A 25,274-nucleotide genomic window follows, 5' to 3' on the forward strand; every position below is an offset into this window, starting at 1 on the left:
TGGGGGACCTTGTCGAAGGCCTTACTGAAATCCAGGTACGCTACATCCACGGCATTCCCCGCATCTACCCAGCTTGTAGCTGTATTTACTTACAGGGGGTTGTTAAAAATATGTGTAGTTTGCTCTTAAACCAATTGCAACAAAATATTTGGGATCTGCATGCACACTCACTGAGTTATATGTAGTTTTTGCTCCCACCAATAGAAGGTGAGATCTTTTGCTGATTTCCTCATGATAAACAAGGACTCTCCGGAATTTGAGGGGGGGGGGGGGGCAGGTGGCAATGAAACACAGAAAAATTCCTGCATACTGGGATTTTTTTTGCCAGATTAGAAACATTTCAAGTCTAGAAAATGTGTCTTTCATTCACTTCTACGGGGTCCAGCCTTGTGTATATGGCAGCATAGTACAAGTATACATTCCTGTTTTCCTTGCATTCCCGGTGTAATTTTTACCTTTGAAATGGGCAAGCTGGTTGGAAGTGTCGCCCAAATCCACTTCCAATAAGGAGTGAAAGATAATACCTCATTAAACCTGTTGTCTTTGCTCAGAATTAGATTATTTGGGATATTCGGTCCTGACTTTCTATAGACGTTTCACCTGAGCTGCTTTTAATCCATCTATCAATTGCATGCTCATACTTTTTGGGGTTCTTTTTCCAGTCTTCATGCCACCTGAGGTTAGCTATGATATCAGAATAGTTTTGTCCTAAACTTTGTTTCCAGTTGATGAATTGCTGCTTGTTATATTGTTCAACAGAGGCAGAGACCGTCGGATAGTCAATTACGGAGAACAGCATTTTGTTCAAAGACTGTGTGATGGCTGGAAACTTTGCTGCTATATCCGTTAGTTCATCAGGATCAGCGGAGAGATCTTCAACAAAGAGAGAAAGAAAGACATTAGGAACAAATAAACGTAAGGATTAGTTTTAGAGTACTGGAAAGCCTCATACCATACTCTACCTAAAATGGCCATTAGTTGTTACCTGTGACTTTATACTAGTTAAAAGTTTATTACCTGTAGGAACTAGTCTGATACAGAAACCATAACAAGTGAGCAATTCATCTGCTAACCCGTGTCATATAGGGCTCAAGATATTTAGTTGCTGGAGGCTATCAAGAAGGTTTGATCTGGTTCTCTTTATTTAAGGTAAAGATAAAGGTTTCCCTTTAGACTTAACATTAAGTCTAATCATGTCCGACTTGGGAGTGGTGCTCATCTCCATTTCTAAGCCAAAGAGCCAGTATCCATAGACGCCTCCAAGGTCATGTGGCCAGCATGACTGCATGGAGTGCCAATACCTTCCCGCTATTGATCTCACATTTGCATGTTTTCACACTGCTAGGTTGGCAGAAGCTGGGGATAACAGCAGGAGCTCACCTGCTCACCGGATTCGAACTGCCACTCTTTCAGTCAGCAGGTTCAGCAGTTCAGCAGTTTAACCCGCTGCACCACCGAGGGCTCCATTATATTTATTTATTTCAATATATTGATTAATTGATTGCATTGGAATGCCACCTTTCTCTCAAAATGGGACCCCAGGCATGTCTTATTCATTTTCCAGTTCATTGCACTGGCTGTTGTATCCTAGGATAGAGATCGCCACATCTCAAGGCAGAAAGTCACTCTAGGGACTACAGGAAAAAACTGTATGGCACAAATATCTGTCCAGAAATGGGAATGTTTGGGCATGTCACTTCTGTTTCCAGCAACTGCCACCTGAGGTGAATGACTCACTGCATAATAGTACAGCTAGTACTATGTGCTAGAATAGGTTGTCACACATACATACAAATGCATTGCACTCTGCAGGAAATATGCTGATTTTTATATGCTAGTAGAAACAAGAGAAAGCCATGACAACTTGAAGTCTAAGAAACCGACTATCAGTAGGTTACTTTTGTGAATGGTAGCCCACCAGTGTGCTGGTAACATACAACCCATTTTTACTTCTTTGTTTCTAGTAGATTTTTATCTAGCAGGAAAGTCTAACAAGGAAAACTTAACAGAATACGTCCCTGTAATTTAAATCATTCCACCAGAATGACATCTTTTCAAGAGGTACTGTATTAAAGGAAGCTTCTCATCACTCCCTTCACAGATGCTGATTTTCAGTTCTAACATCTTTCCTCAATTCATATCTTGAGTGCAGCATAGAACAGTCATATACATTATTAAAACAACTGGGTGGTAACAAAGATATGTTTGAATGTACAAAGAAAAAAGGATATTGGGTTCTACGTTTTTCAGGCTGTACGGCCATGTTCCATACATGAAAGCCTTTGACAATAAAAAGCATATTAATTGGAATAAAAGATACAAGGCAACTTCTGGCACATCAGCCTACTGTTTAAGAGAGCTTTTTTAGGAACTGAGAGACCTGATCTTGGTAGACTGCAGCCCCATGCAGGGAGGAGAAAAGGCACAAAAGAGAATATAGCAGCACCCCTAAGATTAATTGGTTTTTCTTTTAGTATGAGCTTTCATGAATGCAAACCTATGTAAAGAAGTATGACTAAACCCACCAAAGTTGATGCTAATTAAAATATAGTTAAGATGCCAACCACAGATGCAGGCAAAATGTCAGGAGAAAATGCTGTCAGAACACTGCCATACAGCCCAGAAGCACACAACATCCCCAAAACTAGTTAGTCTTAATAGTGATACCTTTTTATTACCACCATAGTTTGCTAATACTGTACCATCTTTCTTACCTCCATACCAAACTTTTGAACTACACATAGATAACTGACCATTTGAATTAGTGAGCAGCTATAGCCCAAATTCAAGCTAGTCAAATTCAAATTGTGGCTTCTGGGTTCCAGGAAGATGGGCTAGGCAACTGTGCCATTAGAAAGGTCTACGCTTTGGCCAACATTTCAGCTATCCTTTGGCTTCGGGCTTTTATGCCTCTAGTGCTGTATAGCAAAAGTGCGGCTACACTTCAGAAAACTCCGGTACCTTGTGTAGCTCTAAGAGAGAAGCTATGGATATATATTACAAATCTACCATACTGTCCTACTCATCTTAGGTCAATTTGTTATTCAAATGGTAACATACCAAACAACTGTGGAAACACTGAATGGCCATCTCCATAAGCTATGTATTTCCAGTTGTCAGTTCGCAGCATATAAGTTGAAGAATTCACATCACAGCCATGATATTCACTGAGAACCCAAGGAGAACGTTCCGCTCTAGATGGGACTTTGTCTACTGTCTTTTCCATTACCAACGGCATCAATGAAAATCCACTGAGATTTTTTGGTATGGGGATTCCAGCAATATCTGAAAGAAATGCCACAACAACGTCAGCTTGATAGAAAATACTTAAATGAAACAAAAACAAAAAATATATAGGAAGGATTGAGAAGAGATATTATGCCAGGTCCACTGTCAAACTTTTTGTCATGTCCTTTTACTCTTCTAGTGCCAATTTGGTCATCTTATCTTTGAAAATACAGTAACATAACCAAAGCCTTGATGGATCAGAATTGCATTCAGCTCAGCTTCTATTCATACAGTGGCCAACCAAATGTCTAGGAAGCCAAAAGATGAAGGGCAGTAGCGCACGTGTGATTCATGCTTCCCAGCATGAAGATGCACACTACCTCTGGTTCTGGAGAGGAGATAAATGAACCATGACTATATCAGAAGTAGTCCAGTGTATTGAACAGGGATTTTTCCCAGCTAAGTTGGGCCAGAATTAATATTAATGAAACTGGCCAGCAGAAGTATTTTCAAGAAGATGGGAAGCAATACAATTATAGGATTGCTGTGAGTTTTTCGGGCTGTATGGCCATGATGTTGCTAATGTTGTGTGCCTTCATGTTATTTCTGACTTATAGAGACTCTGTGGCAACCTTTTTACAGGAGATTCTTAGCAAGTTTTGTTCAGGGTTTTGTTTGTTTGTTTGTTTGTTTTTTTGCCTTTGCCCTTCTCTGAAGCTGAGGGTGGATTTCCACGGCTGAGCAGCAATTCAAGTCCTGGTTTCCGAAGTCATGGGCTGAATCTTAACTACCGTAGAATGCAGTTTAAACTAAGTGAAACAATCATTCTTGCTTTATGATTTTGATTTAACATTCTAATTAAAGAAAGGATAAACAAGGAAACATATGGAGAATAAGAGGAAGAACAGTAATTTAAAAGTATAAATTTCAGGAGAAAATATTTTTTTCCAGCACAGTTGGAATATACCGTATAAGTCACCAGCAAGAAAGGAGGAACTGTGATTAGATTAAAAGATGTGGTGTATGACTCAGCTGATTAGTAATTTTAAATTAATTCCTCTACTTAGAATGGATGTTCTGATTTAAAAGTACTGACTGTTTTCATGGAAATTTACAGCAGCACAGAAAAACACTTCTGCTTTTTTGACATTTTTTCCCCAATGATTACTTCAAAAAGCATTCCTCTGTTCAGAAAAGTTTGCATACTTTAAACTGACTTGCTTCAACCTCAATAATAACATGTCAAATATAGTCAGTTAAACAGTATTGTCATGCCACCATGCTTGCAATGTGACTGTCATTTGGTTGGGATGAACTATGTAACTGATCCACAAAGAAACAACCCCATGCTCCTTTATTCTTATGCTTTTTTCCATGTCAGGAGTGACTTGCAAGTTGCTTTTTGTGTGAGAGAATTGGCCATCTGCAAGGATATTGTCCAGGGAATGCCCGTATATTTTGATGTTTTACCATCCTTGTAGGAGGCTTCTCTCATGTCACCGCATGGGGAGCTGGAACTAATAGAGGGAGCTCATCTGTGCTCTCCTCGGATTTGAACCTCCAACCTGTCAGTCTTCAGTCCTGCCGGTACAAGGGTTTAACCCATTGTGCCACTGGGGGCTCCTATTTTTTTAATGCTGTTTTATTGCCATTAAGCTCAAGGTAGAATACCTGAAATTCTATCTTCATACTGCTTAGTTTCTGAAAGGCAGCTTGTTATATGTCTTCTTACAATGCCATGGAATTGCATAACAACAACAACAACAATAGTAACTTTATTTTTATACCCTGCCTCCATCTCCCTGAAGGGACTCGGGACAGCTTACAGAGGTCCAAGCCCAAGGATTACAAATAAAACAGACACAGTAAAAACAATAACAACAAATAATAAAAACATTAAAATCAATGTATTGTCGAAGGCTTTCATGGCCAGAATCACTCAGTTCTTGTGGGTTTTTTCGGGCTATATGGCCATGTTCTAGAGGCATTTCTCCTGACGTTTCGCCTGCATCTATGGCAAGCATCCTCAGAGGTCTGCTGGAGCTGGGAAAAAGGGGTTTATATATCTGTGGAATGACCAGGGTGAGACAAAAGGCTTTTGTGAGTTGGGCTAGGTGTGAATCTTTTCAACTGACCACCCTGATTAGCATACAATGGGCTGACTGTGCCTGGAGCAAACTCTTCTTGAAAGGTGATTAGATGTCCCTGCCTGTTTTTCTCTCTGCTGTTTTAATTTTAGAATTTTTTAATACTGGTAGCCAGATTTTGTTCATTTTCATGGTTTCTTCCTTTCTGTTGAAATTGTCCACATGTTTGTGGATTTCAATGGCTTCTCTGTGTAGTCTGACATGGTGGTTGTGGGAGTGGTCCAGCATTTTTGTGTTCTCAAATAAAATGCTGTGTCCAGGTTGGTTCATCAGGTGCTCTGCTATGGCTGACTTCTCTGGTTGAAGTAGTCTGCAGTGCCTTTCATGTTCCTGGATTCTTGTTTGGGCGCTGCGTTTGGTGGTCCCTATGTAGACTTGTCCACAGCTGCATGGTATACGGTAGACTCCTGCAGAGGTGAGAGGATCCCTCTTGTCCTTTGCTGAACGTATGACAAACAGATCAGCTTCGATGACAAATGACAAACTGATCAGCTTCGATGTGGTGTCTCTATTTACCATGGTCCCAGTTGCAGACACCATGGCACTCATCAACCAGAGGTTCCCAGAAGACATCACGGCGCTGTTTCACAATTGCCTCACCACCAGCTATTTTCAGTGGGACAATGAATTCTACGAACAGAAAGATGGAGTAGCTATGGGGAGCCCTCTCAGCCCAGTCATAGCTAACTTCTACATGGAACAATTTGAAAAACAAGCTCTTGAAACAGCAACCAAAAAGCCCACTATATGGTTCAGATATGTGGATGACACTTTCACCATTTGGAGCCATGGAGATGAAGAACTCAACAGGTTCCTGGAACATCTTAACAGCATCCACCCAAACATCCAGTTCACTATGGAAAAAGAAAAGGAAGGAAGACTGCCTTTTCTAGATGTCCTAGTCATCCGCAAACCAGATCAACAATTGGGTCACACCGTTTACAGAAAACCCACACACACAGATAGATATCTCCATAAAAACTCCAACCATCACCCAAGTCAAAAAAGAAGCACCATCAAAGCCTTGGCAGACCGTGCAAAAAGAATCTGTGAACCCCACCTCCTCCAAGATGAACTGAACCACCTCAACTGGGCTCTACAGGCCAATGCATACTCCACCTCAGACATCAGAAGAGCTGCAAGACCAAGAACAAGCCACAAGAGTAAAGATGAAGATCCACCCAGAGGAAAAGTGTTCCTGCCATACATCAAGGGAACCACTGATCGCATAGGGAAGCTGATGAGGAAACACAACATACAAACAATCTACAAACCCACCAGGAAAATCCAACAAATGCTACGTTCAGCAAAGGACAAGAGGGATCCTCTCACCTCTGCAGGAGTCTACCGTATACCATGCAGCTGTGGACAAGTCTACATAGGGACCACCAAACGCAGCGCCCAAACAAGAATCCAGGAACATGAAAGGCACTGCAGACTACTTCAACCAGAGAAGTCAGCCATAGCAGAGCACCTGATGAACCAACCTGGACACAGCATTTTATTTGAGAACACAAAAATGCTGGACCACTCCCACAACCACCATGTCAGACTACACAGAGAAGCCATTGAAATCCACAAACATGTGGACAATTTCAACAGAAAGGAAGAAACCATGAAAATGAACAAAATCTGGCTACCAGTATTAAAAAATTCTAAAATTAAAACAGCAGAGAGAAAAACAGGCAGGGACATCTAATCACCTTTCAAGAAGAGTTTGCTCCAGGCACAGTCAGCCCATTGTATGCTAATCAGGGTGGTCAGTTGAAAAGATTCACACCTAGCCCAACTCACAAAAGCCTTTTGTCTCACCCTGGTCATTCCACAGATATATAAACCCCTTTTTCCCAGCTCCAGCAGACCTCTGAGGATGCTTGCCATAGATGCAGGCGAAACGTCAGGAGAAATGCCTCTAGAACATGGCCATATAGCCCGAAAAAACCCACAAGAACATTAAAATCAATTAACATCATAAAAACAATACCCTGGCTGGCCAATTTGAACTGGGTTCAGGCTCAGAGTAAGTGCAATGATTCCTTGGGAGAGCTGAGGAAAAGTGCAATGAATTGGCTTTCTTTCTTTCAGCCAAACGGAACAGGGTAACATTACAATGCCAACCTATGGGAGGCTTAGGGAATACTATGGAGAAAGATGGGTACAAAACCAAGATTTATTTCCGACAGACAACAGAGGCAGGGAAAGGACTGCACACAGATAAGGAAAAGATGGCCTAGAGATAGGGAAAAGTTGTAATAGAGACAGAACAATAAGCCAGGGGAAACAATGAATAGGGTTTTAGGAAACTGTGGATGATAAAATACAGCTGGCCCTCTGTATTCGTGGAGTAAACCATCAATGGCTTAAAAATATCCCAAGATAAAAGCCTTAACTTCCCCATTTTATATAAAGAACACCAATTAACCATGCCATCATATATCATGATACCTGAACATCCATAGAATCTGGTAACCATGGAGGACCCAAACCCCTGCAGAAACCAAGAACTCACTGTAGTTCAAGAGTTAATATTTGCCCTAATTGTGTATTAAGAAAGTTATATTTGTTTATTCTTTATTACAACGTGCCTGGCTGTTAACTGAGTTTTGATAAAGATTTTGGTCATGCCTACCACAGAGAATCCACATAACATTACATCCACTAGTCCACATAGGGATTACGTTGACACCCAAATATCAGATTCAGAGTGGTACCACAGTTTAAAAGGTGAATGTTCTCACCATCGGTTTTCCACAAGGGAAATATCTTTCTCATCTCCCAAGATTACTTTTTTTTTTTATGTGAACCTTGCAAATGAACAGTTCTACTGCAATACGGTGATTTATTGGTTACTTGTATATAGTCAAATAGTGGAATCAGCATGGTGTAGTGGTTTCACCATTAAATTAAGACTGTAGAGCAGGGTTCAAATCTCCTATCAACCATGGAAACTTTCTGGGTGACCTTGAGCAAGTCATGTGCTCTAAGCCTCCAAAAGAAGGCAAAGGCAAACCCTTTTGGACCAATCTTGCCAAGAAAACCCCATCATAAATTTGCCTGAGAGTTGTTGGAAATTATTTGAAGACACACAGTAATAACACCCATAATTGATTACTAAGTTGTAGAAGATGAGATTGACTCATTGGTATACCAAATATTAGTGACACTAGTTAGCTTAAGGTCTTTATGCTTTTACCTTCTTTGTAGGTGAATCCAGATACTCCAGAATACAATGGCATTTCAGCTAAGTGGTTGATAAAGCAATGCCACAGACACAAGAAAACCATATTTTGCACAATCATTTGTAATCTTCTGTTGTGAAGGGAGCAATTTAAAATAATGTATTCATTATTATTCATAAGAATTCATTTTGTTATGCCAAGAGGAATATTGCTTACCAAGCATGGTAGGATAGATATCCACCAGGGACACCACACTGGATATGAATTGAGGTTTAACATTTGGTCCCATTAGAAGAAGAGGAACATGAGAACTTGCTTCATACATACTCATTTTATAAAACTGTCTGTGCTCCATGGCAAGTTCGCCATGATCTGCTGTGAATATGACATGAGTATTTTGGAGTAATCTTGTTTCATTCAGAGCAGAAATTATTTCTCCTGCAAAAAAAAAAAAAAAAAGGGGGGGGGGAGCAAAGAAATGTCAATATATAGAAGCACTAAAATATTTCTTAAACATCTGTACACATTAAAAACAATACTTAAAAATATCACTAACAGAAACTCTTATAATACTGTAAAGTACTACCAGTCTATTCAGTCAGCTACGGTATCATACAAATAGCCGTCCTGAAGAAAATAACTCCATTTTCTCCCCAAGATTCTGAATAGGTTTCTTCTATACTGAATGCCACAAAGCATAAATGTAACAGTTCAGGCCCAGATTATTTGAGAACCCACATCCCTACTGACAACTCCACCCAGCCACTGTGATCGGAGGGGGCCCTCCTCTCGGTCCCACCTCCATCCCAAGTGCTGCCGGTGGGCACGAGAGAGAGAGGCAGGGGGGGGGGGGTTCTCCGGGGTTGCTCTGTCACTCTGGAATGTCCTGCCCACTGAAATTAGAACAGCCCCCTCCTTCAAAAATTACCTAAAAACTCATCTATGCTCCACAGCTTATGGAGAGGTTGATGAGTAAGGAAACCCTCCATGCTCCCAATCAATGTCCTGTCAAGGGATAACACTGTAGAGCCACTTTTACATTTATATTTTATATTTCTAGATTCTACACTTAGTCAGTACTTATTTCTATTAGTATCCTCCACAGAGACTATTTTATATGTGTTTTTAAATGTATTTTATTGTGCTGGTTTTTTTATGATTGCATATGGCACTGAATATTTGCCTTTGTTTTTATGTATATGGCATCTCGGGGAGAGGGAGGGTTAAAAATAAATTATTATTATTATTATTATTATTATTATTATTATTTCACATATTTGCAGAGGCTTGTACCCCAAGCACTCTGTATTGCAAAAGTGTGGCAACACCCATAACAATTCATGTTATGTTTTTAAAAAATCAGTGTCATGCCTCTCACATATTAACACTGCTAGCCTGAAATCTGAAAAAATTTCTTTTGCTTTCTTTTAAACTATGATCAGATGGTTTGGTTGTTAGCTGCCTTGAGTCCCCACATGAAGAAAGGCAGAAATAAACTAAGTTAATAAATAAATACAATAAATAAATCTGTAGAAGGTTCAAAGATGTAGGTGAGTCTCATTTAAAAAAAGTACAGAAGCTCAGAGGCAGCACTTAAAAAAATCAGTACAGTGGTGCTAGCATCCCTTAACCCATATAGCTAGTGACCATGAAGTCTGAAGGATCCATGTAACACAAAAAAGTAGCGTTTTCGTGTTCTAGTTAGAGAGAGAACTTAATTTCCTGTGTGGCAGGGAGTTGAACTGAATGTCCCTTGTGGTCTCTTCCAACTGTTTGATTCTATGAGTCTAATTTATATATTTTAATGTGGCTGTTCCCTTTATGTTACCAACACCAGCAGCAACAGACTTAAAATGTTGTGTGTGTTACGTACAGAGAATGAGCAGCTTGGAACTTTAGAATGCTTAAGAATGCTTTTGCGACCCTTCACAGGTCTACAGTCAGCCACCTTTTCATGGTAAAGAGAAAATCAGAGGGGTGTACACATCTTGTTACATAAATGATACCTTGAAGTGATGCAGATCCAAGTGCTGGACAATCACAGAACTACTGCTGACAGTTTGGCCCATGTGCATATGACAAAGATCTGGTCTAGGACTGCAATATGCAAAGGACATATTGAAGTCCTGTGAATAACTGAATATTTGAGCTTTCTTCATGAGTTTCAGATTCATGCTCCTTAAGCAAAGTAAAGAGGCACACACCTAAGAGAATTTTGAAGGAAAGAGTTTTTTGAAACTTTTAACAAAATTTCATTTTGACCCTAGGGGCTCAGGAGGCAAATATGCTCCTTACAACCCTTGAGATTTTGGGGCATTTTGGAGCGAGAAAAGGTGTGTGTGTGTGTGTATATATATTATATATATAGACCTCTGGAGACTGCATGAGGCCCATGGATCACACTTAACTCACTCTAGATCTAAATAAATAAAAATTCAAATAAATACCAACATATACCTTTAAGTACTTTCCAGAAATGTTCTTTTCAAGACCCAGTCCTTATACTCCATAGAATGTATTGTCAGCATTGAAGCATTCATACAGCAAAAAATGTTTTCAGTATCAATAAGAGAATTAGATTCGGAATCACCAACCTAGCATAGCATCAGTTTCTGCGCACATGGCATAATAGTGTGCTCGGATACTGCGGATTTCTTTTTCAGTAAATGTCCCAGTGCAGTTCTTGGTGAAAGAAGAATAATAATCTACTGGGTGCATCTCTGAAAATGGCGACCATTTTGGAATCTTGATGGCTTCATATTTCACCTGATAACAAGGCAGAACTATGTTAATTTGACAATATATAGTTCCTGTAGATTTACAGCAGCTTTCTATAGTGTCTGCAGTGATGTGCATGTCTTCAATGAACAAGTGATGGTTCCTCTTCTGTAGTCTGATGACTTGACTGAGAAGAAAAACCTGGATCACTTTCAAATAACTTACAAGTAAAGACAGACTCATCCCTAAAAGGCATAGCTACAAATGCGGCCTTTTAAAATAATGAACTGCAACTTGTTAATGTTTGCCTTCAAGTTATTTCTGACTGCAAAGTGAGCCTATTGATAGTGCTGATTTTACATTCCTGTTTGATGAAAAGAGGGTGAGAATAGATGACCCATGGGGTTCCTATTTAGAAAAGAAAATACAGAGTATAGAAAGCTGTTTTCTCAATCTGTTGAGTTAATTAGGAAGAACACCCAGTAGCGCAATGGGTTAAACAATTGTGCTGGCAGGACTGCCGACCAAAAGGTTGGCAGTTCAAATCCAGGGAATGGGGTGAGCTCTGGTCTGTCAGCTCCAGCTTCTCCTGTGGGGACATGAGAGAAGCCTCTCACAGGATGGTAAAACATCTGGTCATCCCCTGGGCAATGTCCTTTCAGACTGCCAATTCCCTCACACCAATAGCGACTTGCAGTTTCTCAAATTGCTTCTGACATGAAGAAAAGGTAATTAGGAACAGCACAGAAATATATGAGCAAAGGAGCTTAAAATTGATAACACATTCTTTTGCTCCCTGTCTAGCACAAAACCAATTAGCAAAGGACAGATAAATGAGTTGTTGCTTTTTTTGTTGTGTCAGGAGCGTCTTGAGAAACTGCAAGTCGCTTCTGGTATGAGAGAATTGGCCGTCTGCAAGGACATTGACCTGGATGATTTGATGTTTTTATCATCCTTGTGGGAGGCTTCTCTCATGTCCCTGTATGAGGAGCTGGAGCTGACAGAGGGAGCTCATCTGCCTCTCCCCGGATTCGAACCTGCGACCTGATGGTCTTCAGTCCTGCTGGACAGGGGTTTAACCCACTGCGCCACCAGGGGCTCAGATAAATGAGTATAAGATCTTCATTACAAACGTTCACCTAATTTTGTGTTAATTTCTTGTTATCTGGAAATTATTTCTGATGAATGTGTATAATAGGGTTGTCCTAAATGATGTAAAGCTGTTTTGCTGTCTGCATCCCACTCTGAGATAACTTTTCAATGAAATAAATAAATAAAAATGTTTACATAGTAGTATAGTTCTCTGGCCTGGATGGTTTGTAACCTGTAATCTGGCATAGGGTGGACAGCAGTAGGAAATAGAGGCAAAATAAACAAAGGAACCACACATTGATTTGCTTTGGTTAGACTTATGCTAAATTACAAAACAGCAGGAGAAGGGGTCATGCCAAAAGGTTCATGGAAAATGAGGGTTTTTTTCCCTAAAGGAGAGTGCCCAGACAAGTTCTCCATGGAAAAGAATATCAGAACAAAGAGTTCCCCATTCATTGCTATTCCTAGCAGGGTTCCATGCCACAATGTTGCAGGCCTTTAGAGGGATTACTTCAAGCATTCCTTCTCCTATTATACTGCCTATTTCATTTTTCTCTCAGTGCCAACAATTCAAAGAGCACAGGCATGGAACCGAAGCCAGAACAATCTGTAGCTACAAGATATTGTTGGTTTTAGGGGGATTATCTCACAGCCTCCTGCTGAAATGGCTTCCTTCTTTGCTGCCACCAGTTCTCCTGTGTACAGTAACTGCTCCCTAACCATGCAGTCCCAACCATACAAATGCCTATACAAGTTCTCTGAAACACAGCCTTTCCCTACAAAATCATATTAGGTCTTTGCCAGCTTATTATGACTCCTGGGTCTCAGAACAAAGCCATTTGCCTCAAACAAGGCTCCAGCTGATCTGCTGCTGTAGAGGCCATCTGCTTAGCAACATGGAAACATCATGCTCTGAGCAAATTCACCAAACAAAGTCTGCTTCACTACTAAGCTCCATTCCAACCTAGACAGGGCATTGCAATCCCAACTACCATGCAATTAATTCTACATGCCCAGCGGCTGTCTGGCAGGCAGTAAACTTACAAATACTCCATGGCAAAAGCATGTTCACAACACAAATCTACTTGGTTCATGAAAACACTTAGAGTCACACAAAAGAATTGTTTTGTCGACACACCAAATATTTTACATTGATGCCAGTAGGATAACAAATTACAGTTCAGGGAGCGAATGTCCAAGTATTTGCTAAACATGCACTCAAATTGACTGTTTTAACAAGTATAGTGCCAAACTGGATAGATGTGCACTAAATATCAGTTTTCTTCAGGCCCGTCAATGCCATAGCCAGGCAAGTTGACATTGAGTATCTCTTGCTGGATGGCAATAGAAAAAAGCAGTCTATTGACTTCAATTTGGTTTGTGAACTTCTTGTAGGAATCTACAGCCACTGTGGAATACATAATGATCTACTAGACAGAGCAGAATTTGTCCGTGTAGTCACTTTAAAAATCAAATAGAGAACTTAACAAAAGAAAGCAGGCACATGGAGAAGAAAAATAATTCTTGTTTATCTGTGCTCCATTTAAAGCATTGCCAGAAGTTATAACTCTGGTTACAACACTCTCCAGACTGGTTTCCATGGCTCCCACTCCTTATAGCAGAGCACAGCATTTAAATCAGCAAGATATTTGAAACAAAACAATGATTTCATCACAAAAGCCTCTCCAGTGAATAGTTTGCTTAATTTTTATAACTGAGACGTGCTCAATTTTAACTCCAGTAGAGATAATATCTGAGATTTTTGGCTATTTAAGTACTTTTTGGCATCTTCTATTGTCCCATTGCAATGCACAGCAATGATCTATACCAGCTCAGTGATGTACTTACCACCTCAGAAGTGTACATCTTGAGTTTAGCTCATTAGCATGTTTGCTGCATTATGTTTATCCCTGGACATATTTGAACTGGGGAGAACAGACGAAATAGTTCACGTTTAAGAATATGCTGGAGCTGTGTGTATCGCTTGCTGTGTAACCAATATTCAGTCTTTTCTTTCATCCCTGTAGCTGGTGCAGGCAATGTTGAGGTCAGCACTGGGCTATATAATTGATTTTCAACTGTTGACCAGTGCCTTCTCAAGGCTGGACCATAGTTCCTAACTATAGAAGTCTGCCACTCTGATGTCCTATTGTCTTTTTATAAAATCTTTCTTTGGATTTGGGTCCTAGGCTTCTTTAACATTTCCATCTGTGACTCCTTTTGGTCTGAGCAATTTTTACATGACTCCAGGCATATAGATATACAAAATAGGTATAAAAATAAAACATTTGCTGATAACAAATCTGCAATTGCAAGGCCTGCTAAACAGGCCGATTTTCCTTTTTATTAAATACAGCTGAAGCATCTTCTGCAGAGACCACCATAAACACCTTACAGCGGTTTCATGTCAATGTCTAAAACAGCCACTAGGTGAGGTTCAGAAAACATTTACTGTTGCCAAATTTTGGGACCCCAACATTGATATAAGGGGACCCCATATGAAGTCAGGATCCACAGTTTAAGAAGCAGTGATGGTTCAGTGTAAAAGTTCTTTCTTGTATGGTAAGTCTGTTTTGAAAGATAATTAAAGCAGTTCAACTTTATTGATTGTAGCAGGAAGAATAAATGATGATTTGACACATTCCAGTGGCTAGTTCCAGAACAGCCAATTGAATATCAATAGGTATTATCAGACTTCCTTTCTTGCATCCCCTCAGCATCATCCAGTCACCACTACTCCCAACTAACTTTCTTCACAGACATCCCCACCTGTCACCAACTGTCCAAAGATACAGTTGGACAGAATCTGTCCAAAGATTCTTATCCTCTTTTCCCTGTAACAGTTTCACAACCAGAGTCTCAGTGGCATAAATATGATGCATCTTACCACCTTATTTACAGTTGTGTGTGCAGTGAGAAATATGGGAAGATACTGTAGAAATATACCTTAATGTCCTCTAAATGTTATCTGTTCAAAATAATGTTCATTAGGAGATGGCAGAACCACTGATTCTCCTCACAGATATAAAACTATATTTTTGTATATAATGCATTATTCCTAAATATTAGTACAGTTATATTAGACTGACTCTTTCATCATGACATATAATAGTATATATAAGTATCATTGTGTGATGTTACATCAAAACTACTTCAAGAAAGTTCAGTCTATCAAAACAAAATCTGATTTATTTGTTTATTTTCGTGTCAGGAGCAACTTGAGAAACTCCAAGTCCCTTGTGGTGTGAGAGAATTGGCCATCTGCAAGGGAGTTGCCCAGGGGACACCTGGATGTTTGATATTTTATCATCCTTTTGGGAGGCTTCTCTCATTTCCCCACATGGGGAGCTGGAGCTGAAGCTGACAGAGGGAGCTTAACTCGTTCTTCCCAGATATGAACTGCTGACCTATTGGTCAGAAGTCCTGCTGGCACAGGGGTCTAACCCATTGTGCCACGAGGGGCTCCACAAAATCTGATACTGTCATGGGAACATCTGTATTATGCAAAATGAGACAAAGAATGGCAAAACAAGGGCAACACCAGTAAACATAGCAGTTGCTATGTATACAAACTTAAGTATTAAACATACACCACTTTACTTCACACAGAATGTTAGCTAAGACACTTCACTGACTACCACTTTGGTAGCCATTGAATAAGTGGTAAGAGTCATAAGGAAGGAAACAGAAGCAAATCATATATTCAATGAATTGTGCCAAAACCAAGGACTACTGTATTTGTGTGTGTTTCATTGTTTCAAAGCCTCATGATGCCAGGGCAGAGTGTATATGATATTACACTCACTGCTTTCACTCATGTTTTCCTTCATCCTGTCTCTTCCCACATTCCATTTTAATAACTAGTAACATTGGGTTAGGGTTAGGTATAGGATCATGCCATGAGGAAGGAACAAGAATACTTCACAGTTCCTCTTTCCCATTGCAACCCCTTAAAATAGAATGGTGAGCTCTGCTTGTTATCCCATTCATCAGCAAAAGATTGAAGACTTTATTGCATGAGGCTGGGAAACCAGCATTCAAGCTGGTCCATCACCTTTAGTGATCATCCCTATTACATGATGCTACATTCGGCTGCTGGTTTTTCACTGTTCTCGTGATTACTCCATTCCTTGCTAATGACAATGTTCCCGTCAACGAATTTAGCGCAATGGATCCATTCCATTTTTATAATGGCATGCCAGCAGTAAAGTAATGTCAGAGAGTGGGATTCTCCTCCATCCTTCTCTCCCCCGCTTTCCCTCTGCATTCCCACACTGTTTTCCATTTATTTAACATTTAACAGCTATAGTTGCCCATTTTTCAAAGCTGAAATTATGAAATTGCTCTAAATTTTAAAAGTCGGAATAGCAAGCATATGGGAAGGCAGGGTTATGAGGGTATCCAGAAGTATAATTGTTGGATCATGAAGTGCTTAATCTTTTAGACAACCACAATCAACAATAGTATCACTGCAATGGAATAGCAGGTCCATGTGAAAAAAAAAATCCCGAGTCTACTGAATAGGATGACAATATCACCAAATAGTAATTGTGGTGTTGTTAAAATCAACTTAAAGCCAATATGCTGAAAGTGTAGGGGGCCATTTTGATAATTCAGCAGCCAGAAGTAATCCTTTCAGATTTGAGGAATAACAGATCTAACAACTTTTTCAATTCTTTGAAGAAGTATTTACATACCCTGTGTAGCCAATATGTGGATGTCAGAAATGTAGATGCCCCATAGTCTTCTCCTGAAGAGGGTGAAGGATATGGGTGAGGTAAATTTAATCCCAAGTAAAGAACAAAGGGTTGTGTCAAATTCAATCCTTTATTTTTTATCCAAGTAGCTGCTTCATCAGTGGTTGCCCAGTCTTTTTCCATGACTCTCACATGTGTCTTGTTATTTATGAGTTTTGCCACAGGCCTGCCTTCTTGCTTAAGCAAAAGATCAACAGTTCTGGTCCAAGCCTCCACACGGTTACTGGAAACGAGAACGGCATTCAGTGTATGGTATTTCAACAGAGACATAATCATAGAGAGGTTATCACCATTTCTACCATCATAAATATAAAATAAAACAGCCTTTGTTTATATGTTGGTTTCATGTCATAGTGCTCTGAATTTGTGTGTGTGTGTAGATTTATCTTTGTTTTGTTGACAAATGATCAGATGTATGCCTAATATGCATTCTAAGATAGCCGATGTGTACAAGATGAATATGTAACCTAAATGAATTCTGTGTTTAGATTTGGGTCCCATCTCCAAGATCTCTCATGATGTCTATGAAAATATTCTAGAATTGAAAACACTTATGGTCCCAAGGATAAGGGATACTCATCTGTGTAATCTGGATTTAAGCAAATTAGACCAGCATTTGAACACAAGGCGCATTTGCTTTGGAAAAGAAACAGCCCCAAAGTAGAAGCTCTATGAATCTGAATCCCAGTACTGGCAGTCCTCGAGTTATGAACAGTTCCTCATGTTGTGGTGACCCCCAACCATAAAATTATTTTGGTTGCTACTTCATAAGTGTAATTTTGCTACTGTTATGAATCATAATGTAAATATCTGATATGCAGGATGTATTTTCATGCCCGGGACCAAACTTGGCACAAATACCCAATACAGCCAAATTTGAATACTGGTAGGATTGGGGGGGGGGGGGGTTGATTTTGTCATTTGGGAGTTGTCGTTTCTGGGATTAATAGTAACCTACAATCAAAGAGCATTCTGAACTTCACCAACGATGGAATTGAACCAAACTTGGCACACAGAACTCCCATAGCCAACAGAAAATACTGGAAGGATTTGGTCAGCACTGATTTTGAGTTTTGGACTTGTAGTTCACCTACATCCAGAGAGCCCTGATTAGGACTTGGATGGGCTAACAAATACTGGGTGCTGTAGGCTGTATTTTAGAGGAAAGAATAGTGAAAACCACTCCTGAGGATTCTGGGAAAGGATGTGAATGCACATGCACATATATGGGTGCAACTGAATATTTGCAACTGCTCTGCACTTGGGGGCTTGAACAAACATGGGAAGTCTTTCAACAAAATACAATAACCAATTTATTTTGATTCACTGAATTAACCCATTCCAAGATCTGACACAGAAACCCTTCAAGGAATTAAGTATAACATCAATTAAAGCTGAGCAGTTTGTAGAATAGAAAGTTTTATGATTTTACCATAGTAAAGAGAGCTTATAGCCATCTCCTTCCAAAATTATCATGTGCTCGGACAGTGCATGAGATAAAATCCTATGAAAATGTTAAGGTACTTAAAATACAAATTTCCCTTGGAGAAGATAGCATATGGCCCACCATTTTTGGCAAACCTAACATTTAGGTAATTTTCTCTAGAGAGCTGCCCATAATCAAATCTCATTCTTCAGGGATAAAAGTATAGGTGAAATTAAAACAGTAATGGTTTCAGCTGTGGAAGTCCCTGAATTGTTGTTCATCTACAAAATGAATAAGGCCCACTACCTCACAAGGAAAGAAAAATCCTTCCAAAACACATACAGTGGAGAAGAGCAATCCAGTGGCATGTGTTTTTTTCAATTATTTGAAAACTGTGTTTCTTCTCACCAGGTCCAGAGACATACACACACAAAAAGGAAGAAAAATTGAAGCTCCTCTACATATCCAAGAATTAATGGTGTCTAACAGTGTCATTTTAGAGTGATGTTGACACATTTGAAACAGACTGGCAGACTTTAGAGAAGCCATTGTTGCTCAAGTCAAACAAGTAAATAGTAGAAAGCACAGTGTATATATACTGAAACAACAACACAAAGTGTAGTTAAACTAAAAGACACAGTGGCACTTTTTGTCTTTACTCACCTTAGTGAATGATGCCCTGAAGTATAATCTAGTTTCCCAAATTTCTGGGTATAATAGCCTTGCTTGTCCATGAGATCCATCCATGTTGTATAATTTGGATCTAAGCCCTTAAAGTTATTCCAAGATTCAGTTAAGTGAGTGAAAAGGCCGCTCCACATGGCTAAAAAACATGAACATGATATGCAGATAATCAAAACAGAAAAATATTAGAAAAAGGTTTTTCTTCTTTTTAAAATCTTTAACTTTCCCATAAGACTTCAGGAATTCACAGAAATCTGCTTCCACTGTATTTCTCTATTGGTGTAAGGTTCTGGCTCCAGGACACCAGAACCAGTTCAAAAGTATGAGAAGTCATGACTTGTCTCTCTTTTTTCTTCCAATAAAATGTGTTGTTACTGTTACTTATTTTATTATTTATCCAACCCTGCTTTTTATGCCAAGCCTTCACAAAATAATGTACAAGAAAGAGACTAAAAACACTAAATTACAATGGGCTGGGTCCAAACTTACTCATAACTTAAGCAGATATAGTGAAATCAGTGAGACTTTATGTAAGTTATGAGTGCATTAAATATCATTGATTTCCTTGTGCCTATTTTAAGACAATTAACTCTGGGCCCAGTCTTTTATATTTGACAGGGAAAGGAATTCATAAGGAAAAACCAATGTGATGGAAATGCCACTGTTTTCCATTCCAAACAATTAACAAATTACAAGTATAAACCAGATCTCTTTACATCAGTCCTGTAGTTTAACCATTCACAATTAATTCTTAAATACAGAAATGTAGGAGTAAACAGAGGTTTCTTCTAGAGAATCTTCTTTATTTGTTTTAAACTGTGATCAGATTTTATGGTTTTTAACCGCCCTGAGTCTCCATGGGAAGAAATAAAGTAAGTAAATAAATAAATAAACAGAAAATAGCACATCCAGTATGTGTATGTTTGATGAAGCATATGCCAGTTTGATTATTTATCACCTACTAAACCGGTAGGAAACTACTAAAGCAGCAGAGATAAATTGTCAGGATGACAGAAGACAAATGCTGAACCTAATCTAGATGCTCTTTTCTTTTCGTTATAAAGACAATCAGTTCTGATCATTTTTTCATTGTGGAGAAATGGAAAAGGAGGACAATTGCATGTGAAGATCATTTCAGCAATACTTGCTTGCTTATAAATAAGGACCTTATCCCATGAGTTGTGGAAAGCAGGAAGGATAGTCTTCTTAGCACAGCATATTGTCCCATTGTGTTTAAAAACAAATTGTCAATTTTTTCAAATTCCATTACACATTATTGTATTTCAACCATCGATCCTAAAATGATTTATTCAATGACACAAACAAGTTCAGCCCCCTGCCCATTTCGCATTTAAAAAAATAAGTGAAATAATGCAGAAGGATTTTGGAAAAGAACTGGAGCATCACTGCTCTGTAGACTGCACATAGAAATGCCCATTCCTACACATCACTGAAACGATTCTACACGGGCGAAACTGACAGATTCCATCTCATGTGTATGGAAGCGGTTTCTCTCATTTCCAAGCATGTGATGAAGTCCTATGTTTCTATTCCATTCCACTGCTCTACTTTTAGGAAACAGCCAATGGTGATACAATCAAGAAAAAATAACTCAATTTTCCATTTGTAAAAGGGGCATAGCAATAGCCAGCTCATTTGCACTTAACAAAGAATTTTGATCATGAGCAGATTGCAACACTCTAAAAAAAAAGGTCCCAGAAATATCCACTTTCATACAAGTGGTCCAAACAAGTGTAATATTTGCATTTGGAATACTTCAAGTTAAGGTTTTTGTTATGTATTGTGCAAGTACAATCTTACCTGCACGGGAAGGACAACATATTGGAGAATTGGTGTAGGCATTAAGAAAAAGGCTGCCATGTCTCCTCATGAGACTTATGAAAGGCAAGGCCACCGTTTCATTTTCTGAATCAAATGTTAGTCTTCCATCCTGTAGGAATGAGAAAATAACTTTATGGCAATTGTTCTGAAGACTGATCTATGAGATCTCAGACACTGCAAACCTTTTGCTGAAACAATTTCAGACATTCTAGACACATGTGGTAAACATATTTTATTTGCGGGCAATGTAACTTGTTGAAAACAGGAGTATTTCTATGGACCAGCATGGTTAATTTATATATCTACCTACTTAAAGCGTTTACGCACAAACAGAAAATGACCATCTAATGCCAAAATAGAGTAACTTCATAGAATCCAGCATTGCTTAAGGATGCATCTACACTGTAGAATTAATGGTTTGATACCACTTTAACCACCAAGGCTCAATTCTATTGAATCATAGAAGTTGTAGTTTTACAAGATCTTTAGCCTTCTCTGCCAAAGAGTGCTATTATTTTACCAAATTACCACACCCCTAATTCCACAGCCTTCGGCATGCCAGTTTAAGCAGTAGAAATTGAATTCATTCTACAGGGCAGATGCCCCCTTAATGAAACCAAGGTACACACTGTGACTGCAAATTGCTTGGGAACTGTATATTGTCGAAGGCTTAGGGACTGTTTTACAAACTTACTTGTTTCATGTAAAAGAGGTAATTTGCCATACAAAGGTCTGACATATGTGGAACACTCAGCAGAAGGCTTCATCTTTTTATGCAAGCCCTGCAAGCAGCAACCTGATTTGCATGCAAATAACTATTATTTTTCCACCTACCGAATTATTATGTGTCATTTGTTTTTCATTCTGGAGTAACACCAATCAAGATGTTTGATGTGCACTCAGCTGGCATATAGCAACACCCACGTCTGAAAAGTTATAATTACAAAACAACTCACTGCCAATCTACTATTTTGTTTTAGTTGTGCTGGTGAGACCTCTAGTGTACAACAGTTTTCAGTAATATTCAAAGAGGTATCAGCCTTAGAGGACATGTGCACTATAGAATGAATACAGTTTGACATCACTTTAACAGCCATGGCTCCACACTATGGAATCCTGAGATTTGTAGTTTGGCGAATCACCAGCACCCTTTGGCAGAGAAGGCTAAAGGTCCTGTCAAAAGAATACTCCAAAGCTTCCATATAATTGAGCCATAGGAGTTAAAGTGGGGACAAACTGCATTAAATCTACAGTGCAGATACACTTGCAGTTAGGAGACATGCTCCACATCACTCTGCCTCAGATTGCTTTCCTTCAGGCAATTAAGTTACAAAACTAATGATAATAACAATCATAATAAAATTGTAAACAAAATATTTATCAATATTTTAAATGTGTATAGATAGATGTTTCATAATTATTATAAAAATATAGCATTAGACTTTAAAGTTATATAATCATTTTACATTTTAAAATGCAAGTATACTGGTGTTTAATTTTACAATAACATTACCAACATGAAATTGGAAATATAAGTTACAATAATATTGATATTAAATATATGTTTAAGGTAAAGGTTTCCCCTTGACATTACGTCTAGTCGAGTCTGACCCTGGGGGTTGGTAATCATCTCAGTTCCTAAGCCAAAGAGTCGGTGTTGTCCATAGACACCTCCAAGGTCATGTGGCAGGCATGACTGAATGGAGCGCCATTACCTTCCTGCTGGGGCGCTACCTATTGATATACTCACGTTTGCATGTTTTCAAACTGCTAGGTTGGCAGAAGCTGAGCCTAACAGCAGGAATTCACCCTGCTCCCCAAATTCAAACCACCAACCTTTGGTTCAGCAAGTTCAGCAGCTCAGCGGTTTAACCCGCTGCACCAGCAGGAGCTCCTATATAATTATACTAGCCGTCCTCTGCCACGCGTTGCTGTGGCCCAGTCTGTGTATATGTGTTTTGCTTGTGTACATATGTGTGCATATATTTGTGTATATGTGTATCTATGTGGTTATGCACATGCTTTGTAATGTATTTTTTATTTTTGGGCTTTTAAAGTCTCTTCTGCTGTGTTTTTCAGTGTTTTTATGAGTGATGGTCACTCGTTGGCTCGATAGGTGTATTCTGTCCAAATTTGTTGTCAATTCGTCCAGTGGTTTTTGAGTTATGTTAATCCCACAAATCAACATTACATTTTATTTATATAGATTACGTTTTACAATTATTATAAAAATAACATTATACTTTACATAATGGTTTTACATTTAAACATTTTAAAATACAAGTTCCCTTCGGGGTGAGAAGGATGGCATATAAATGTCGTAAATAAATAAATAAACAACAGTACTTAATTTCACAATAAAATTTCCAGCATGAAATTGTAAATATCAGTTAAGATAATATTAATATAAAATATATTTTACTTTTACAAATTATAAAATAAAATATTATAAAATTTTGAAAACAATTCACAAATAATTCTAATTGTGGTTTTTGTCCAGTGGTTTTTGAGTTCTGTTAATCCCACAAACGAACATTACATTTTTATTTATATAGATAATAATAATAATAATAATAATGGAGGGATACTTAATGAATACCGTTTTTGATTTGTCTTTTGCACCTTCCTTCTTTTTTATTATTATTTCTTCTTTTTCTATGTTCTTTCCTGATTACTTTCAGACTTTCCGAATTTCAAGACTCTTTAAAAAATCTCACTCTTATTCTGCTTAATTTCTGTATTACTCTTTATATTAATATGTAAAATGTGTCATCAATAAAATTATTTTAAGAAATAAAAAAATAAAATAAAATTGGTGGCTTGATGTTTACATACACATACAAAATAACTAAGTCGTTAAAAGTTCCACCCACTTACGAAGGAGTCGCAGACCACCAGCACCACGTTGGGCTTCTTCCCCCAGCTGTCCTGCTTGCCTTGCAGAGGCCTCGTGCTCACAAAACCAGAGAGCAGAACCAGAGTTGTGAGGATGGGGATGATGGAGCAAAGGTTTCCCCTTTCGCTGCCCATTGCTTCCCTTAGGACCACATCAAAGGCTCCAGAGAGGCTTTAAAGCAGGCGAAGTTCCCTTTTTTCTGAACTCTCCAGAGAAGCGCTGCATGTCTCATGACTCTCTGAGGGATATATTCCACTTGGCCCTCCCTTCCAAAAAGAGGCTCAGGAATGTCACGGTCCATGTTCCCACAGGCTCCAGCTTGGCCTCGGGGAACTACAACTCCCATCATGCATGCCTGAGGAGGAGAAGAAGAAAAAACCAGGGTTGCAGCTTTCAAATCCTTTTCGGATATAAGAAGCACTTATGTCTGTCGTATGGGAAGTGGGTGGGCAAAGGCAAGGGGCGTGGAGAACTACAACTCCCAGGCTGCAACAGAGTATAGAGTTGGATAGAGATACAGTTCCAGTATATGAAGACCGTGGGTACAGTATTGTCTCCACTTTCTCTGCCATGCCTCAATAGGGAACCATGGGAGTTGTAGTTTTTCAAGGTCACCATCTTAGAAGAGCTAAACTTGCAGGCATGGGAATTGTAGTTCTACAAAAACTTCAGGCATGGGCAAACTTGGGCCCTCCAGGTGTTTTGGACGCCAACTCCCACAATTCCGGCTATTAGGAATTGTGGGAGTAGTTCTACAAAGCCTAGTAGCCGGAATTGTGGGAGTTGGAGTCCAAAACACCTGGAGGGCCCAAGTTTGCCCATGCCTGAAGCCTTTGTAGAACTACAATTCCCTTTTTTCATGTCAGGAGTGACTTGAGAAACTGCAAGTCGCTTCTGGTGTGAGAGAATTGGCCGTCTGCAAGGACGTTGCCCAGGGAACGCCGGGATGTTTTGATGTTTTACCATCCTTGTGGAAGGCTTCTCTCATGTTCCCACAGGGGGAGCTGGAGCTGACAGAGGGAGCTCATCCCTGCTCTCCCCAGATTCGAACCTGCGACCTGTCGGTCTTCAGTCCTGCCGGCACAAGGGTTTAACTCATTGCGCTACCGGGAGCTCCCATGACTCCAAAGAATTGATCCATGGCAGTTCCAAACAACATCAAACTGCATTCACTCTGTACCCAAATTATGAGGGGAATTCAGACGAAATCTCTTCCGTTTGTGTCGACGGAACTTTTGCGGAACGATACTTCCCGCCTCTTCGACGCTGGGGAAGAGATTGACTGTGACACTCTTTGGGATTGTT

At 39.3% G+C, this 25,274-nt stretch overlaps 1 protein-coding gene across 2 annotated transcripts; it reads right to left on the bottom strand.

Annotated features, from left to right (window-relative positions):
• ARSK (arylsulfatase family member K) lies at positions 1-25,221 on the bottom strand. 2 transcript variants are annotated; one of them, XM_060761797.2, is made up of 9 exons: positions 25,021-25,221; positions 23,951-24,324; positions 21,053-21,182; positions 19,211-19,370; positions 17,062-17,344; positions 11,149-11,320; positions 8,771-8,992; positions 3,061-3,285; positions 1-873 (listed from the first exon to the last, which is right to left on the bottom strand). In XM_060761797.2, the coding sequence occupies exons 2-9, from the start codon at positions 24,101-24,103 to the stop codon at positions 554-556; spliced, it is 1,665 nt and encodes a 554-aa protein (XP_060617780.2). In that variant the 5' UTR covers positions 24,104-24,324; positions 25,021-25,221; the 3' UTR covers positions 1-553. The 2 variants fall into 2 exon arrangements, with proteins under 2 accessions (XP_060617780.2, XP_067320641.1); XM_067464540.1 differs by lacking the exon at positions 25,021-25,221 and adding an exon at positions 24,933-25,009.
• Positions 25,222-25,274: the final 53 nt, after the last annotated feature.

This window comes from Anolis sagrei, chromosome 2 (genome assembly GCF_037176765.1).
Source record: "Anolis sagrei isolate rAnoSag1 chromosome 2, rAnoSag1.mat, whole genome shotgun sequence".
Classification (NCBI taxonomy): domain Eukaryota; kingdom Metazoa; phylum Chordata; class Lepidosauria; order Squamata; family Dactyloidae; genus Anolis; species Anolis sagrei.

Bases quoted from the DNA above. Each gene is read 5' to 3' on its own strand.
- ARSK (XM_060761797.2), bottom strand. From the start codon at position 24,103: ATGGGCAGCGAAAGGGGAAACCTTTGCTCCATCATCCCCATCCTCACA. The intron at 21,183-23,950 runs GTAAGTGGGTGG...TCATTCCTACAG, and splicing joins TGGTGGTCTGCGACTCCTTC to GATGGAAGACTAACATTTGA. The intron at 874-3,060 runs GTATGTTACCAT...TCTTTGTTGAAG, and splicing joins AGTGTTTCCACAGTTGTTTG to ATCTCTCCGCTGATCCTGAT.